Source organism: Agelaius phoeniceus, chromosome 22 (genome assembly GCF_051311805.1).
Source record: "Agelaius phoeniceus isolate bAgePho1 chromosome 22, bAgePho1.hap1, whole genome shotgun sequence".
NCBI classification, from domain to species: domain Eukaryota; kingdom Metazoa; phylum Chordata; class Aves; order Passeriformes; family Icteridae; genus Agelaius; species Agelaius phoeniceus.
In genome coordinates this window covers 681,407-697,154 of record NC_135286.1, presented here as the reverse complement: position 1 = coordinate 697,154, position 15,748 = coordinate 681,407, and the positions used below count along the sequence as shown (strand labels likewise).

The window sequence follows — 15,748 nt, the reverse complement described above, 5'->3', positions numbered from 1 at the left end:
TTTAGAGCCATCAAAACACTCCTGGGGAGCCCCAAGTGTCTGTGGGCCCTGCCAGAGCCTCCAAGAGCCTCTGGGGTCACATCAGCTTTACTGGGAGAAAGCCATACTGGTCCTGATGTGGAGTGGGTGGCACAGGGAGCTCTTCCTGCCAGCAGTGGCCACTTGGGCTTTGTCACAGCCCTGTCCCTCCTTCCCTGCTCCTCTGCAAGTAATGGGATTTCTAAATGAGTCCCTGAGGGATCAGTTCCACTGTCCCACCACCCTCCCTCACCCCAGTGACAGCCTTACAGTACTGAGGGTGGAACTTGGGTTTTCATCTTGAGTTAACAGCAAGATGCCCAAGCTGTGACAGGGAGAAGTCCTGCTGACACTTGTGGTGTTTGGCTGCTTTTGCTTCACGTTGGGGCTGCGAGCCCTGGGTTTGGCAGAAATGCTTTTGTTATTCCTTTGTGTTACAATTTTAAGACCAAATCTGTTTTGTTCTTGGTGTTTGGCCACCATGGGGGACGGTGGCCAGGAACTGGTTGGTTTGTCCCACACAGGGAGCACACAGCCATGTCTGTCTGTCTGTCCTGCTCTCCTGGGGTGTTCTGTGTCTGTCCCCAGGCTGCTGGTGCTCTGTACTGAGCAAAACACATGGCCAGGGCTGTTTTTGAAGCCGTTTGTCCCGACTGCTGGGAGCTCTGCTGGCCCCTGCAGGTTCTCAGGGGGGTTGAGCACCATCTCCTTCTCCCCTTTGCTTTGGGGGTGCAGGATCTCGTCCCTGGGTGCTGTGAGGGGACAGGTGTGCCCTCTGCCCCTGCAGAGGTGATTCTGGGATGAGGTTATTGTGGCTGGAACCGCCTCAGCTGCTGCCTGGAGCTGTCCCAGCAGCCGGGCTGCCCAGTCCCGTGTCCCCTCCTCATCCTCCTGCTCAGCTGAGCCCCTCTGGCCCTGTGTGCTGGCTGCTGCTGCTGCAGGGAAATCTTGGCCTACAGAACACCCCAGGCCGGGGCTCCAGGACGGTGTTCCCTCCCTGTCCCCCCTTCCTCGTGTCACCCATGTCCCCCCGCTCCCCGCTGTTGTGCCCGGTCCCGTTGGGCTCGGTGTCTTTGTCCCAGTCTCCGTCTCGGCGCTTGTTTGTATCGGGTATTTGGAGTATCAAATAAAGCTGCTCTGCCCCACTCGTGCGAGGCCGTCCTGCCTGGGGAGCGAGCGAGGGAGGAGCTCCGGGGCTGCTGCCGGTGCCTCTCCCGGTACCGGCGGTGGCTCGGGGCGGTGGCTCCGCAGTGCCCGGTGGGAGCGGTGCCGGTGGCTCCCCATTGCCTGCCGGGGCGGTGTCGGTGCCCCTCGGTCTCTGTCGGGCTGGTGTCGGTGGCTCCCGCTGCCGGTGGCTCCCCGGTGCCGGCGGGGCGGTGTCGGTGGTTCCCGGTGCCGGTGTCGGTGGTTCCCGCTGCCGGCGGGGCGGTGCCGATGTCGGCGGTTCCCGGTGCCGGCGGTTCCCGGTGCCGGCGGTTCCCGCTGCCGGCGGTTCCCGCTGCCGGCGGTTCCCGCTGCCGGCGGTTCCCGGTGCCGGCGGGGCGGTGTCGGTGGTTCCCGGTGCCGGTGTCGGCGGTTCCCGGTGTCGGCGGTTCCCGGTGCCGGCGGGGCGGTTCCCGGTGCCGGCGGGGCGGTTCCCGGTGCCGGCGGGGCGGTGTCCCGGGGGCGGTGTCCCGGGGCCGGCCCCGCCGAGGCCGCATGCCCGGTGCCGCCGGCCCCATTGGCCGCCGCAGTCACATGCCGGCCGGGCGGCGGCGGGGCTGCCGCTCCTCCCTCCCTCCCTCCATCCTCCCTCCCTCCCTCCCTCCCTCGCTGCTTCCCCGGCCGGGCTGGCGCTGGGAGCGGCCGCGATCGCACCATGAGCACCCTCAAGGTCTACAGCACGTCGGTGACCGGCTCCCGGGAGGTGAGCACCGGGCGGGGCTGCGGGCCGGGCCCGGGCTGCGCGGCTCTGTCCGTGCGGCAGCCGAGCCCCCGCCCCATCCTCGCTGTCCCCTCTCCCCTGTACCGTCCCCAGCTGGCCCCGGAGCCACCGCTCCGTGCTGGCTGTCCCCCCGTGCGGCCGGGGCACCGCGCTGAGCCCGGCTGGCACACTGCGTGTGTGCCCACCCAGCCACCCGTGGCGCTCCTCTCCATCTCCCGTAACCTGCCTCTCCCACCCGGCTTCCAGATCAAATCCCAACAGAGCGAGGTAACCCGAATCCTGGACGGCAAGAACATCAAGTACGAACTGGTGGATATCTCGCAGGACAACGCTCTCCGGGAGGAGATGAGGGCCAAGGCAGGCAACCCCAAAGCCATCCCACCCCAGATCGTCAACGGGGACCAGTACTGCGGGGTGAGGCTGTGCTCCATGCCGGGGCTGGGGCTGGGTGCTGTCCTGTCCTTGGATGTGCTGCACGTGTTCAGGATGCCCTGTAAATCATTTCTAGCGAGGTGCAGGGACCAGCACGGCTGTTTGCCTTGGGAAAAAGGGGGCCCAGGCAGGGGGTTTGGGTGGCAGTGGGGCTGTGCCCGCCTTGTCCCATCATCCTTGGCACAAACGGCTGGTGCCAGGGCTGTGATGCAGATGGTGCCAGGGTGCCAGGGCTGTGAAGCAGATTGTGCCAGGGTGCCAGGGCTGTGAAGCAGATGGTGCCATGGGCTCAGGGCCCCTCCTGCCTCGGGAGTGAGCGTGTGGCGTTTCCCTGCAGGATTACGAGCTCTTCGTGGAAGCTGTGGAGCAAAACACTCTGCAGGAGTTCCTGAAGTTGGCCTGAGCCCCGCTTCCCCTCCCAGCCTGGACTCTACCTGCATTCCTGAGCGCCCTCATCTCCGACCACCCTCACCCGCAGGCTGTCAGCGCTGTCCTGGCACCACCACCTGTATCCCAGCCCAGGGAAAAACCACGACCAAAACTCCTCATTGCAGCTGCCTCCGACTCCCTCCTGCCTGACCCCGGCCTCATCCCAGAGGGATCCAAAGAAAGCGACGCTCGCTGCTTGGCCTGTGAGCAGAGCTGGGCCTGGCTCACGGCAGCTTCCAGTGCCTCTGTAAACAGCAAAGCCTCTGGGGCTGTGTGAGGTGATCCTGGCCTTCAGCCCCCTCCTCTGCCTCGCCAGGGGAGGGCTTAGGGCTGCACGGTACTTCCCACTTCTCCCAGTTGCTGTTAAAATTGTAAATTCTGCTGCCTCATTTCCTTTTTTTTTTTTGTCTTTCCCCCCCCCGCCCCCTTCATCTCAACTGCAGAGATTATGGCAACTAAGTAAGGGTTTTTTTGATGGTTGGTTTTTTTTTGTTTTTTTTTTTTTGGTCTTAATTTAATGCAAAAATACTGCACAGAATTTGGGTGTGAGTACCCACCACGGTGGGGCTGGGGCTGAAGGCTGCCTGGGGAATGGGTGGGGCTGGCAGTAGGATCTGTGCTGCTCTGGCCACCCTCCACCCTGAGCAGGCTCCCTGGTGAGCATTAATGGCTCGGGGCTGCCCCAGAACAGCTGATGCTCCAGCTGTCCCATCTTTCCTCTTTGTGTTGGCTTGTTTGCAATCCTGGACCAAGTGCATTTTGTTTTCCTGCCAAAAAGCAAGTTTATAACCAGTGTTGTCTTCCGAGATGCTATTAAATGTTACTGTACCTTTCACAGCGCCACTCTTGCCTTTCCTTTAAATTGGGTTTTATTTTGGCTACAGGTTAAACATCACCCTACCTAAGGATCATGAGTCATTTCCAGCTGAGTGGGTTGTACCTGCTGCTGCAGCCTGACACAAAGATCTTAACACCTTAGCTTGCTGCTGCTAATCAGAGGCTCCCAGGACGTGTGCGAATGTCCTACGGCGCAGCAGGGACAGGTACCAGAGCATTCCTCCCCTCTGCCCGGGGCAGGGACAGCCTCAGCCGGATGTGGCAGTGAAAAACAAACCTTTGGCACAAAGATTGCCTAGAGCAGGACACAGAGGGGCGGGGGAAACAGCTGCTCCTGAATCTGCTGCAGGTGGGAGAGGAGGAAGCTGAGGGAGAGCTGGGTGGGTTGAGTCAGTGCTCACGGGGAGCTGGGGAAGCTGCTGCTTTGCTTCCTGTGTTTGAGTCGTGCAGCTCTGCTCAGAGGGCTCTGGGAAGAGCTCTGGCCTTCCAACCGTGCCTTTGAAAGCTGAAGGAAGTGGAAATTGCAGTGGAATAAAGGGTTTTATTGGGAGCCTTCACTGAGGGCTGGGTCTGTGTGAAGAGGGAACCTGCCAGAAGGCCCTGCCCCGTGTGAGTGGGAGTGCTGTCAGCTGGGAGTCAAGTGAGAGCTTGTCACAGCTGGAATGGGAAGAATGTGCTGGGGAAAGGGAAAGGGAAAAGCGCAGCCCCAGCCCACGGGCCGGGGAGGAAGATGCTTTGTTCAGGGCTGGGCAGAGGGGGGTTTGCTGCTCTCGGTGACACGGTGTCCTGTTGCAGCACCAGGAGGAGGAGGAGGAGGAGGGCGGGTGCCTGCAGGCAGGCTGGAGCCTGGGCCCCGCTGCAGCTGGGGGCTGTCCAAGGGAAGGAGCTGTGCACGTACAGGAAGCCCAGCAGCAGCAGGAGCTCCCAGCTGAGCCTGGCTCAGCCCCAGCCAGCCAATAACTCAAGGCCTTCAGGTTTAGCTCCAGCACAGACCGTGGGACTGAGCCTGTCCCCTGCTGTCAGTGCAGGTGAGATCCGCAGGGAGCAGCAGCAGCTGTGTGCAGAATGCAAACTGCCCTGGCTGTGTGTCCATCCTGCTGCTCCAGTCCCGGAGCACTGCCCGGTGCTGGGCTGAGGCTGGCAGGCTCCTGGGCAGGGCTCAGCCTCTGTAACCTGCACAGAGATGAGGAGCCAGGCCCGAGCCCAGGTGAGCTGCTGGAAATGTCCCTGTGCTGGGACCCCGCTGTCCAGGGCCCCAGCAGCCACCATGGGGCAGCAGGGCTGGCCTGGCCCCTCTGCCAAAGGGAGCGGCCAAACGGCTGCTCCAACCCAGCTCCTCTCCATGGCCAGCACAGTGAAACTGAATCTGGAAAGAAAAGCTCTCCCTGTTTCCCAGCCAGGGCAGGCCGGTAAGGTGAGAGGCAGCTCCTAGGCCGGCTGCAGCCCCCTGCCCTGCTGCTGGCAGGGCTCTCTCCTGCGGAGCAGCAGCGAGGCCCTGGGGACCAGCCCACACTCCTGCAGGCTCCTGGAGCTGTCCGTGTACACCCTCTGGGGAAAGGTGCTGATGATCTCATAGTCCGAGTTTCCACCCCTAGGAAAGAACAGCACAATCTCCTCCTACTCATGGGATTCCCCAAGGTTCTGACTGATCCAGCCGTGGTTATGCAAGAGCAGGAAAAAGGGTTTGCAGCCCAAAGTGCGGCCATGGAGCAGCCTGGCCAGCACACAGCTGCACTGGGGAGGAAGAGGCTCCTGCATCCCACCAGCACTGAGCTCAGCCTGGGCTCACACTAGGCCAGGCAGCAGGAGTGGGGACAGCAGAGGGGCCCCTCAGCCACCTGGAGCTGTCCCCAAGGCTGAGGGAGCCCTTGTGCAGCGTTAGGTGTTTTGGGACACAGCTGGCTGAGCCAGGCCAAGGCTGCAGCTCAGCTTCCAGCACCTTGGGGAGGGTGGCACCAGCTGGGTGAGTGCTGGAAGGAGGCAAAGGCAGCACTGGGGCTGGATCTGATGGCAATTTGGAGAGGACAGAAGTTTTTCTCTGTTGCTGTGTGGCAAAGGGGAGTATGAAATGCTCTGAGCTTCTCAGGACCCTGCCCAGAGAGTGCTGGGTGGGCACAGGGCTGTGACCCAGCTCAGGCTGATATTTGAAGCTCCAGGACCTGAGGAACCCTTTCCTGGGGTCCTGCAGAGTCAGGCAGCGAGGGGAGGGAGGGCTGGGCTACCTGAGGTGGGCGAGCAGCTGGCGCAGGTCCCCGATGGTGTCTGTGAGCAGCATCCTCAGCTCGTACGTCTGCTCCCCGCTCTCGGACCTGACGCGCAGCCTGCAGAGCTCGGGGGCTCCAGCCTCCTCTGCTGCCTTCACCCTGGGCCAGAGAGCCCTGTCAGCCCAGGAGAGGGCTCCTCTCAGCAGGAACAGCCTCCATGGGACAGGAGTTTGGTGTTTGGGAATGTCCTTGAGGTGAATGAGGCACCGTCTGACCAGGGGCACCCAGACCAACCCAGTGCCCAAACTGCTGCTGAGCTTCCCCAGCCTGAAGGTGCCTTCAAGAGGGTTATGGGCCTTTTTTAGCTTTTTCATTTTAAACCAGGGCTGTCTGGTAAGTACTTTGCCCTACTTCTTTGATTAAAAATAATCTGCTTGGGGTTTTTTTTCATTAGTTATTTGGGTCTTGGCTTGCCAGAAGACTGAGTGGAAAAGTGCTGTTAGTGAGACCTCCCACCATCAATTTTCTGGAGGAGTTCTCCATTTAATATGACTGCAGAGAGCTCCTTCAATAGTTACAAACTCCTAGGCCTTGGCTTGCTGTCGGGAAAACTTTCACATAAATAAGTGACATTTTGAACAACAGAAGCTTTTTGTTAGAGATGTAAAATATGGCATGTTTGCCATGAAAAATTCAGTGATTTTCCCAAAAGACCAAACTTGGCCTTTTGTCTCACTATTTCTGAGGTCTAAAAGGGGAAAATCCATTCCTCAACTGAACTCCCTGAATTTAACCTGCAGTGATAAAATAGGAGGAAGAGGAGATCCTGAAGGGTGGGGGGCTGTACCTGCAGCTCTCCAGGGCAGCCAGCCCAGGTGTTTCCAGCAGGATTTCCTCGCTGCTCTGCTGCCCATCAGAGCCCTGCAGGGAGAGCAGCCAGAGCTGGCACAGCCACCAGGCAAGGGCCCAGTGCCACGAGTGCCCTGGTGCAGCCTCTCTGGGAGCTTCCACAGAGCTGAGAGAGGCCAGGGAGGGGCTGTGGGTGCTGTGCAGGGAGCTGAGTCCAGAGCATCACCCCTGCTCTCCTCCTGGGCTGTCTGGAGCCCACTGGTACCTGTGGAGCTGCTCCTTGGGCACTGCCCACGCTCCCTCTGTGCTCCAGGGGCTGGCAAACCTCGCTGGGATCCTGCTCCAAGGAGGCTTTGGGACCTGGGGAGTAGAGGGGAGACACATCCGTGTGTGACCTTGGTGACAAAGGTTTTGCCTCCAGAAGAGGCAGATTTGGTGAAAGGAGAGAGCAGCAGCCGACAGGGAGAGCTCTCGGCACCCCAGTGAGGCCCAGAGCAGCTCCTGGGTTCCTCCCTTAAGCTGTCCCACTTTGTGCCCCACTGAACGTTTGACTGTCAGCATCACCAGTGCGAGCTGTGCACGGCTGGGGTGCTCAGCTCTGGGCAGCTCTGCTGTGGAAAACTGGAGCCATCCCCATTTTTACAGACTGGGACATTTTGCACCTTGGGAGGGTGAATTTGCAGGTGTCCACTCCTTTCTGCTTGGACAATTCTTTATTTTGATGCTCGGATAAAGGGGATATTTAGCTTTAGCCTTGAGCACAGTTGTTTCTCATGAGGGATACCTGTGCTGGGTTATTTAGTGATGCACCCACAGCCCCACTGATTTCTGACTTCCCAGCCCTGTCAGATACTGCTTACACAGACTGCAAGTGTCTAGAAGCCAAATGAGGAATCTGTGGCCTTTGATGTCCCATATTCTGCTGTGAAAGTCTGAAGAGAAACTGTCCCATGTTGGGTGCAGTTACGGTAAATTTGCCCTGACGATATCTTCATTTTTGGAATGACTTTTTGAAAGGAGTGGTGTTTGCAAGCAGCTCTCCCCAGGCCTGCAGGGTTACCTCAGCATCCTTTCATGTGGTCAAGCTGGAAGGAAGCTTGGCCTTTCAGAAAAGCACGGGGCAGATATGGTTTTGGCAACCTGCTGAATTTCTATTATTTTATTACTTGCCACATCTCATTCTTCAGCAGGATTAATGCTGAGAGGATCCTGTGTGTGCTGCTGGCTCCCAGCTCCTGACCCAGAATTGCTGAGACCCTCACATTCCTCTCCTCCCACCTGGTAAGGTTGAAGAATCCTCCTCCTCAAAACTGAGCAGCATTTTCGAGGCAGGTTTAAGATTTTACCTGGGCTCTTGGAGGTTTCCTGCACTCTGCTGGATTCTGAAGTACCCACCACGTGGCCAAGGCCAGGAAAGCTCCCTGCAAGGTCTGGCTTCTGGAACACCACGTCCCTCCTGTCAGTGACCTGTAAGCAAATCTGAGTGTTGCACAAGCTCCTCTTGCTGCATCTGAGCCCAACAAACCAGGGCCATGCCAGGCAGCAGCTGTAAACCCCAAACCAAGGCTGCCCAGGGGACCCCAGCCCCCAGAGCTCTGCACAATCCCCCTTCCATGGGCCTTTCATGGCCCTTCCATGGGCCTTTCTCAGCCCCAGAGCTCCCAGCTGGCCCGACCTTGTCCTGCTCAGGCAGCTGTGCCCTGGATTCTCCTGGCACAGGGGGAGTCCAGCCTCTGGCTGTGCCTGCTGACATTGCAGGTGCACTCCCAGACCTACATTGGAGTCCTCTGAGGCTCTCTGCCTGCAAATGTGGCTTTGGCTCTTTGCCATTTCTGAGAAATCAAAAACTGGGGCCCAAGAGAACCTCAGGTGGCCAAATCCATTTAAACTGTGGCAAAACAAACTCCCACAACATCCCCTTTAAAAAGTTCTTGTTCAATCTCACGTAACGAGCTTTTCCAGGGGAACTTTTGAGAACTTTTTTCCCCCTCCTTTTTGTGCCACAGCTCCTAATTTCCTGCATGTGCTGTTTGTCTCACAGAGCCTGCTGTGCTCTCAGAAGCCTCGCTCCAAGGCGGCTTCACTGAGGCACAGGAACCCTTGAACCCTGATGCTGAGACGTTTCCTGTAACGGCTGCTGCAGGTGCCCTGGGTGCCCGCCCTGGCCCCAGCCACACCTGCACGGCCCCACACGCCCCAGGCTCCCTTCTGTGGGCCCAGGAGCTGGGGGTGGCACTTGCCTGCAAGGGGACCCCGTCAGGGTAGCGCGGCTGCAGCTCGGAGGGGAAATAACCATCCATGATGTCCTGCAGGCATTGCTGAAACAACAGGAGAGCTCCTGCTCACGCCTCAGCCTCGCTGGGCTGATCTTTCTGCTGGGCAGCTCCTGGTTGTGGTGCTGTGGCCTCGCAGAAAGGTCTGCATCACAGACATGGATTGTCCATCTCTAGAAGTTACTGCACAGGACAGGAGAGGCTTTACAGGCGCTGTGGGGATGCAGCTGGGCTCCTCTGTGTAGCCATGATCTTTTCTGAAAAATCCTCGGACCCCTGCCAACTGTGACAGTGTTCACTGGGGTCTGAGGATGAGGGAAGAGAGGAGGATCTGACTCCATGTGTCAGAAGGCTGATTTATGATAATATATATCATAATATATATTTTATGATATATATTATATTAAAGCTGTACTAAAAGAATAGTAGAAAGGATTTCATCAGAAGGCTGGCTAAGAATAGCAAAAGAAAGAATGAATAACAAAGGTTTGTGTCTCGGACAGAGTCTGAGCCAGCTGGGCTGTGATTGGCCATTAATTAGAAACAACCACATGAGCCCAATCCCAGATGCACCTGTTGCATTCCACAGCAGCAGATAACCATTGGGTACATTTTGTTCCTGAGGCCTCTCAGCTTCTCAGGAGGAACAATCCCAAGGAAAGGGTTTTCCATAAAGGTGTCTGTGACAGCCAACACCAGCACCCCTCTGCGGGACTGGGATGAGCCCAGCAGCCCCTGCCCTGTCCTGGGGCTCAGTGGGGGCTGCAGGGCGGCTCTGGCTCCCCTCAGCTGCCCGTACCTGCGTGGCCGGGTGCCGGTAGGGCCGGAAGGCTCCGTGCTGTCCCACGGTGATCCCGTCCCGGTACAGGGTCACGGGCAGGGGCTCTGCCCGCCGCAGCCGAGCCCCCCGCAACGTCTGCTCCACCTGGGAGCTGCCCTCTCCCACCAGCGAGTTCAGATCCTTGATGTGCTCCAGGATTAAATCAAAATCCACCTGCTGCTCGCCAGGAACGGTCTCACCTGCGGCAGAGGGATCGGAGTTAGGGGTGGTGGCAGGACGTGCATTTATCTGTAACAATCTGAGGTGTTGGGGCCCTGACACTGCTGGGATGCCCGTGCTCTGCCCTTCACACCTGTGCAGGATCTGCTGCAGCCTTTGCTGTGGCACAGCCCTGCCAGGCCCCGGGCTGTGTGCTGAGCCACAGGGGCAGGGCAGGGATGCAGAGCTGCGGCTGCAGCTCCAGTGCAGCTCCTGCAGCCCAGGCTGGGCTCCCCGACCCTCCCAGCAGTGCTGTGCCTGTGCAGGATGAGGAGCTGCCCCAGCTGGGTTAAACAGATTGGATCAGGGGATCAGGTGCTGAGCAGGTGCCTGCAGCAGGGCAGGGCCTCTGCCAGGATGTTGGTCTGGGGCTTTGAGGGCTGTGATGGGGCACAGGGAAGAAGTCAGAAGAGGAAATGAGAGGAAAGGGCTTAGCTGAGTTGAAGTCCTTGCTTGTTCTGCTTTTGTTATGAGTTGCTAAAGGATGATTTGAAACAGGTCAGGGAGCTGAAACCAAAACTGTTTCTGGCTGATCTCCCTCTTCCCTCCTGCATGTAAGGGAAGCTCTGGTCTAATATTTCCATGGTGGTTAGGAAGCAGCACTGGCTCTACAGTACAAATAATTTTCTTTTTTTTTCTCTGTCACCACTCCCTAAGGAGGCACTGCCGAAGCTGCTTGGGCCCCAGAGAGCAGAGCCAGGTCCCAATTAAACCCTCACATGTGGCAGGGAGGAAAGGCAAACAATACTCCCTGATGGAGCAGGCTCTGTGAGTAAGTTACCACAGCTCCTGTGTGCACAAAGCACCTGATTCTGTTCTCCACCCACTCCATGTCAACATCATCAGAGCAGTGGAGCCTCAAACATGCAGGGTTTGTGAATTCTGCAGGAAGCAGCTGCTCTGAGGTCTCCTCCTGCAGGGCTGAGCCATCAGGTTCTCTCCTCTTCCTCCCCCAGAAGGGTGTACAAAACACAGGAATATAAAATTAAACCTTCGGCTGAGCTCCTTGTCTGTGTCCCTGAGAGGGACTGATGGGATCCCAGATCCTGAGGGTTTGGTGCTTATCTCGGGTCCCTCCGGGGAGCTGGGCAGGCAGCTCCAGCCGGGAGTGCTGTGCTTTACCCGGCCTGCAGAGGCTCCCTGCGGGCGGCTCCTCTCCATCCCGGGCCGAGCCCGGCTCCAGCTGCTGCTGCTGCCGCGTCTCCCCAACCCAGATCAGGCCGTAATCGCTCAGGAACCGCTGCAGGAGGAGAGTCAGAGCCTCGGAACCGGCAAAGGGAGCCCGAGAGGGGTCAGCCATGGCCGGGAGAGGCAGGGAGGGAGCGGGAACGGGATTGTCCTGGGGCTGCTGGCCCTGGCAGACAGACAGACAGACAGACAGACAGATGGAGCAGCTCCAGCAGCACAGGGAAAGGGAGCAGGAAGGATTTCAGTGCCAGAGGACAAGGCTGCAGGAGCTGGGCATCCCAGAGCCCTGGAAATCAGGATGAAGCTCACAGGAGGCACAGATGAAGGAGGCACAGGTGTGTGTGTGTTTAAATCCTCCTCCTGCTCCTCCTTTTCAGAGTGGAGGGGCTGTGAGGACCAAAGGGCAGCTTGGCAAAGGCCGAAGCGGGAGTGCAGTGACCCCAAAGCAAAGCAGAGCTGGCTCAGGGCAGGCAGAGCAGCCTCACCTCCATCTCCCAGACCTGGCTCTGCAGCTGAAGGCACCTCAGCTCCAGCTCCTCTGTGCTGGACGGGCCAGGAGCACCTGCAAGAGAGAAGCTGCTGCTCCTGTGAGGATCCCAGGCAAGAGCTGTGGCTCCCTGTGCTCAGTGAGCTCCCACCCGTGGCACACAGGGGCTGAGGGGGACAAAATTCACCCTGCAGGGTTTGACGATGCTGCTGACAGACTGAAAATGCAGTTTATTCCATCCAAGAGGTTCCAGCAGTCCAGGGCTGTGGGCCACAGAGCTGTGCCCACAGCTGTCAGCTCCAGCTGCAGGCAGGCCTGGAGACCCTGAGTTTGGTTACAATGCATTATAGACTTTTCTTTTGGTTACAAATGTATTATATACTTTTCTTTTGGTCACAATGCATTCTATACTTTTCTTTTGGTTACAAATGTATTATATACTTTTCTTTTGGTCACAATGCATTCTATACTTTTCTTTTGGTTACAAATGCATTATAGACTTTTCTTTTGGTTACAATGCATTATAGACTTTTCTTTTGGTTACAATGCATTATAGACTTTTCTTTTGGTTACAAATGTATTATATCCTTTTCTTTTGGTTACAATGCATTATATACTTTTCTTTGCTGAGCATCTCAATACAGCAGAACCAATCTATACCTTAACTATTATCTACAGCCTATCATAACTACTGTAATTACCACATTCATGTTACTGTTCTCCAATCACTAAAAGTTAGTGCATTACAGTTTGAGCTAGAAGTTGGTTTTCAGTTTTCTTGCAGTGGAAAATTCTGAGACCTTTTTTCTCCTTGCCACATTTGCTGCCTTGTTTGCCTGTGCTCTCTTTCTGCTTGGTAAAAACATCTTCTTGTGTAGAGTGGGTTTATCCTCTGCTCTAAGCCATAAAACCCCCTCATAATAACTCACACACCCTTTGCCTCCTTGGTTATCCAGTGGGACTGGCTCAGCAATTCTTTTCATCTATATCAAAACTTGCTTCCATCTCTATTCCTTCATCAGGTTCTACATTTAAAAATCCTTCTGCCCAGCACAGATATCTGTGAGACTTTCCTGTCAAACCTTCATCCTTCCCAGCAGTGGGAGCTGCAGTGAGAGGTGCTGTTGGCAGCCCAGAGTGGGCATTGCTTGGCTGCCCCAGGGAGCCCAGGAGGAGCAGGAGGCTCCTGGAGCCCTGGCTGGCAGGCAGAGCACACAGCTGTGGTTTCACAGCCACGTTTGTGTTCAGAGCTCAGGAAATGGAGAGCTCAGCACAGCCCTGCCCACGGGGGCCCTGCAGGAAACGTGTGTGGGCTCCAGCTGGGGCTGGGAAGCTGCTGGGCCCAGGCAAAACCCCTGCAGTGACTCGCTGAAGCTGGCTTCAATTTAGAGCCAGGCTGGCCTGGGATCCTCTGGGGGCTCCAAGTGGGTTTTGGTTTCTCCCAGCAGCTGTGAGGAGCTGCTCTCCTGCTGTTTGAACCCTTTGCTGCTCTTCATCCTGGGCTGCCCGTGGTTGGCTTCACAGCCATGGAGACCCAGAAACGGGTCAGGAAATGATGTTTTACACAAGAGGAACAGCCACAAAGTGCAGCTCTGCCCTGGGACGTGGCCCCTCCGTGTAGCTGTGCCCTCTCACCAGGGAGGCTGCTGGCTTTAGGAGCCAAGGACAGGATCCAGGATCCAGCTGTCCCCAGGCCTGCCCTGCAGCTCTCCCAAAGGTAGAACAGATTTTACCTTCCTCTTCCTGAAGATTCTTTATCTTCTGCTTGAGCTCAGCGATCCTCCTGTCCTTCAGGGGCAGAACAATGGCCTGGGTCAGTCCTGGGCCCCAGCAGCTGCAGGCACAGCTGGCCAAAGGGCTGAATCACCCCACAAACACCTTAATGAGGCTCAGATGAGGGCTGGGATAAATAGAGAGCCCCAGGAGTGGGTGACCCAGCCCCATCCTCCCTCTGGGTGCACTGGGTGCTCCTGCTCAGAGCTGCAGAGAGGGGCTGATCTAGAAAATAAACCACTGCAGCCACTTCTTAAAAAAACCTCAAACCAAACAAAAAAAGGTATTTATTCTAAGGTTTCAAAGGGTATTTACTCTAAGATTTTAGAGGGTATTTGTGCTAAGATTTTTAAAGGGGATTTATTTTAGATTTTAACGGGTATTTATTCTAGTCAGAGAGGGCTGCTGCAGGATGGCTCTGCTGTGGGAGCAGCTGCTGTTTCAGAAAACAAAATGGGAGATGCACCACAACAGGAGGGCAAAATTAAATCCCAAAGCCAAAGAGCTGCTGATCTTAGTGCCAGGGTGCTGAGAGTCACTGCTGCCAGGAGTCCCAGCAGGGACTGTCCCCTCTGCCACCCCAGGGCCTGATCCCACTGCTCTGTTGCTTTGTAAAGGGCTTCTTTGGGTAATTAATAGCAGGCCACAGATTAACTGAGCCCACACAAGCTCTGGGAGGTGGAATTCCTGTGGCAGGGGACAGAGCAGGCTCAGCAAGAGGCTGACTTTTACCTTCAGCTGGATTTCTTGTGCCTGTTTCTCTACTTTTTGTTCCAACAGGGAGATTTTTTCTGCCAGAGAGGACACGAGCTCCACGTCAGCGTGAGCTGCACCTGAAAGCACAAACACCTGTGAGCAGGGCTGCTGGTCTGACACAGCAGGGAGGACTTTTTGGGGAGAAATCCTTTGGTTCCTGGGTGTGTGTGTGAGAGGGGAGCCACAGGAGCGGGTCTGGCCTGGGGTGCCACCAAAAACTGACGGCCCGGAGCCCTCAGGGCTTCACCGTCCGTGTTCTTTTGCAGTGTTGTCCCCCGGAGCAGGAGCAGAGGGTGCCTTGAAAGGATTCCCTGGCCCAGAGACTGCCCGGCCTGGCCTGGACACTCACCCCCCGCCGCCATCTTGTTTACGGCCGGTTGCCACGGCGACGCGAGGCCCGCTGCGATTGGCCCGGCGCTGGTCACGTGGTGGGAGAGGCAGCACCTGTGAACTACAATTCCCAGCATGCACCGCGCGCGTTCTCCCGGGATACCGGGACCGGACCGGGACCGGTCCCGTTTTTGTCCTCAGCTCCTCTCCGCACACACCCACCAGCCGGGCCTGAGGCCCCTAACGCCGCGCAGCTCCTCCCGATGCCCTCTCCTGCTTCCTCAGTCTCTGTTTTCTCACCCAGGGTTTTGCTGATGCCCTGAGCTCCCCCAGCGCCTGTCCCCATCCCAGGAGCCTTTCCTGGCTGTCCCCACCCCACTGCTTCCTCTGCTGCTCTCCAGCAGCTCGGTCTCACCTGCTGGAGGGGAGCGAGACAGGCCAATGATCCCCCCGGTTTCCCCTCCTTTGATGGGGTGTGCATAGAACCACAGAGGGGTTTGTGCTCCAGGGACCCCAAAGCTCATCCCCTGCCATGGGCAGGGACACCTTCCGCTGTCCCAGGCTGCTCCAACGCAGCCTTGCACGCTTCCAGGGATGTTGGCTGTGCTCACGAGGCTGTAATTTCTACTTGGCCAAAACCAGAACTAAATTTGGTGAAGCTTTTCTGCAGAAAATCCCCCAGCTCTGGGCGGAAGCCGGGAGGAGCTCACCATGGTGAACACATCACCACGATGTGCTCCAGCAGCACGAGCCCAGACAGCAGGTGCGTGCTCTCAGCACGCCCCAGTGCCTTTATTCACTTCAAACCATCTTAAAATAACCGGATCCTTTTTGTTTCCTCTGCTCCCATCCCTTTTTCTGGGCTCCCTCCAGGGTGAGGGAGCTCGGGGAGCTGCGGTGGGCAGACGGAGCTGGGGGTTGAGGGAAGCATTTCCTTTATTTGGGGTGTGGATCTGAAATCCCGGGGGATGCCTTGGCTCCAGCTCCACCTGCAGGGAAGGAGGTTTGCTCCTGCCAAGCCTCCGGTGACCCAGGGAAGGTTCCAGTCACTCCTTGGTGGGCGTGAGCGCACAGAGACCTGGGCAGGAGCAGAGCCGGAGGGGTTTCAGCCTTTCCTTGAACTTTTTCTTTGGGCACGCACCGTTGCTTCTTTTTACACACTTTTACAAAAACCCCACTGTAGTTCTTTTTATCTATTTCTCCACTGCT

At 57.3% G+C, this 15,748-nt stretch overlaps 2 protein-coding genes across 4 annotated transcripts; one reads left to right on the top strand and one right to left on the bottom strand.

Moving 5' to 3' along the window:
• The first annotated feature begins 1,775 nt into the window (after positions 1-1,775).
• Positions 1,776-3,638, top strand: SH3BGRL3 (SH3 domain binding glutamate rich protein like 3). Its single transcript, XM_054648291.2, has 3 exons — positions 1,776-1,924; positions 2,189-2,356; positions 2,712-3,638. Exons 1-3 carry the CDS (start codon positions 1,877-1,879, stop codon positions 2,775-2,777), a joined length of 282 nt encoding a protein of 93 aa, XP_054504266.2. The 5' UTR covers positions 1,776-1,876; the 3' UTR covers positions 2,778-3,638.
• A 99-nt stretch (positions 3,639-3,737) lies between these two features.
• Positions 3,738-14,596, bottom strand: UBXN11 (UBX domain protein 11). 3 transcript variants are annotated; one of them, XM_077189566.1, is made up of 12 exons: positions 14,559-14,596; positions 14,186-14,286; positions 13,414-13,468; positions 11,679-11,755; positions 11,128-11,245; positions 9,766-9,986; positions 8,934-9,011; positions 8,040-8,160; positions 6,959-7,053; positions 6,692-6,765; positions 5,863-6,003; positions 3,738-5,231 (listed from the first exon to the last, which is right to left on the bottom strand). In XM_077189566.1, exons 1-12 carry the CDS (start codon positions 14,569-14,571, stop codon positions 5,069-5,071), a joined length of 1,257 nt encoding a protein of 418 aa, XP_077045681.1. In that variant the 5' UTR covers positions 14,572-14,596; the 3' UTR covers positions 3,738-5,068. The 3 variants fall into 3 exon arrangements, with proteins under 3 accessions (XP_077045681.1, XP_077045683.1, XP_077045684.1); XM_077189568.1 differs by lacking the exons at positions 13,414-13,468; positions 14,559-14,596 and having other exon boundaries at positions 11,679-11,769; positions 14,186-14,221; XM_077189569.1 differs by lacking the exons at positions 14,186-14,286; positions 14,559-14,596 and having other exon boundaries at positions 11,679-11,769; positions 13,414-13,448.
• Positions 14,597-15,748: the final 1,152 nt, after the last annotated feature.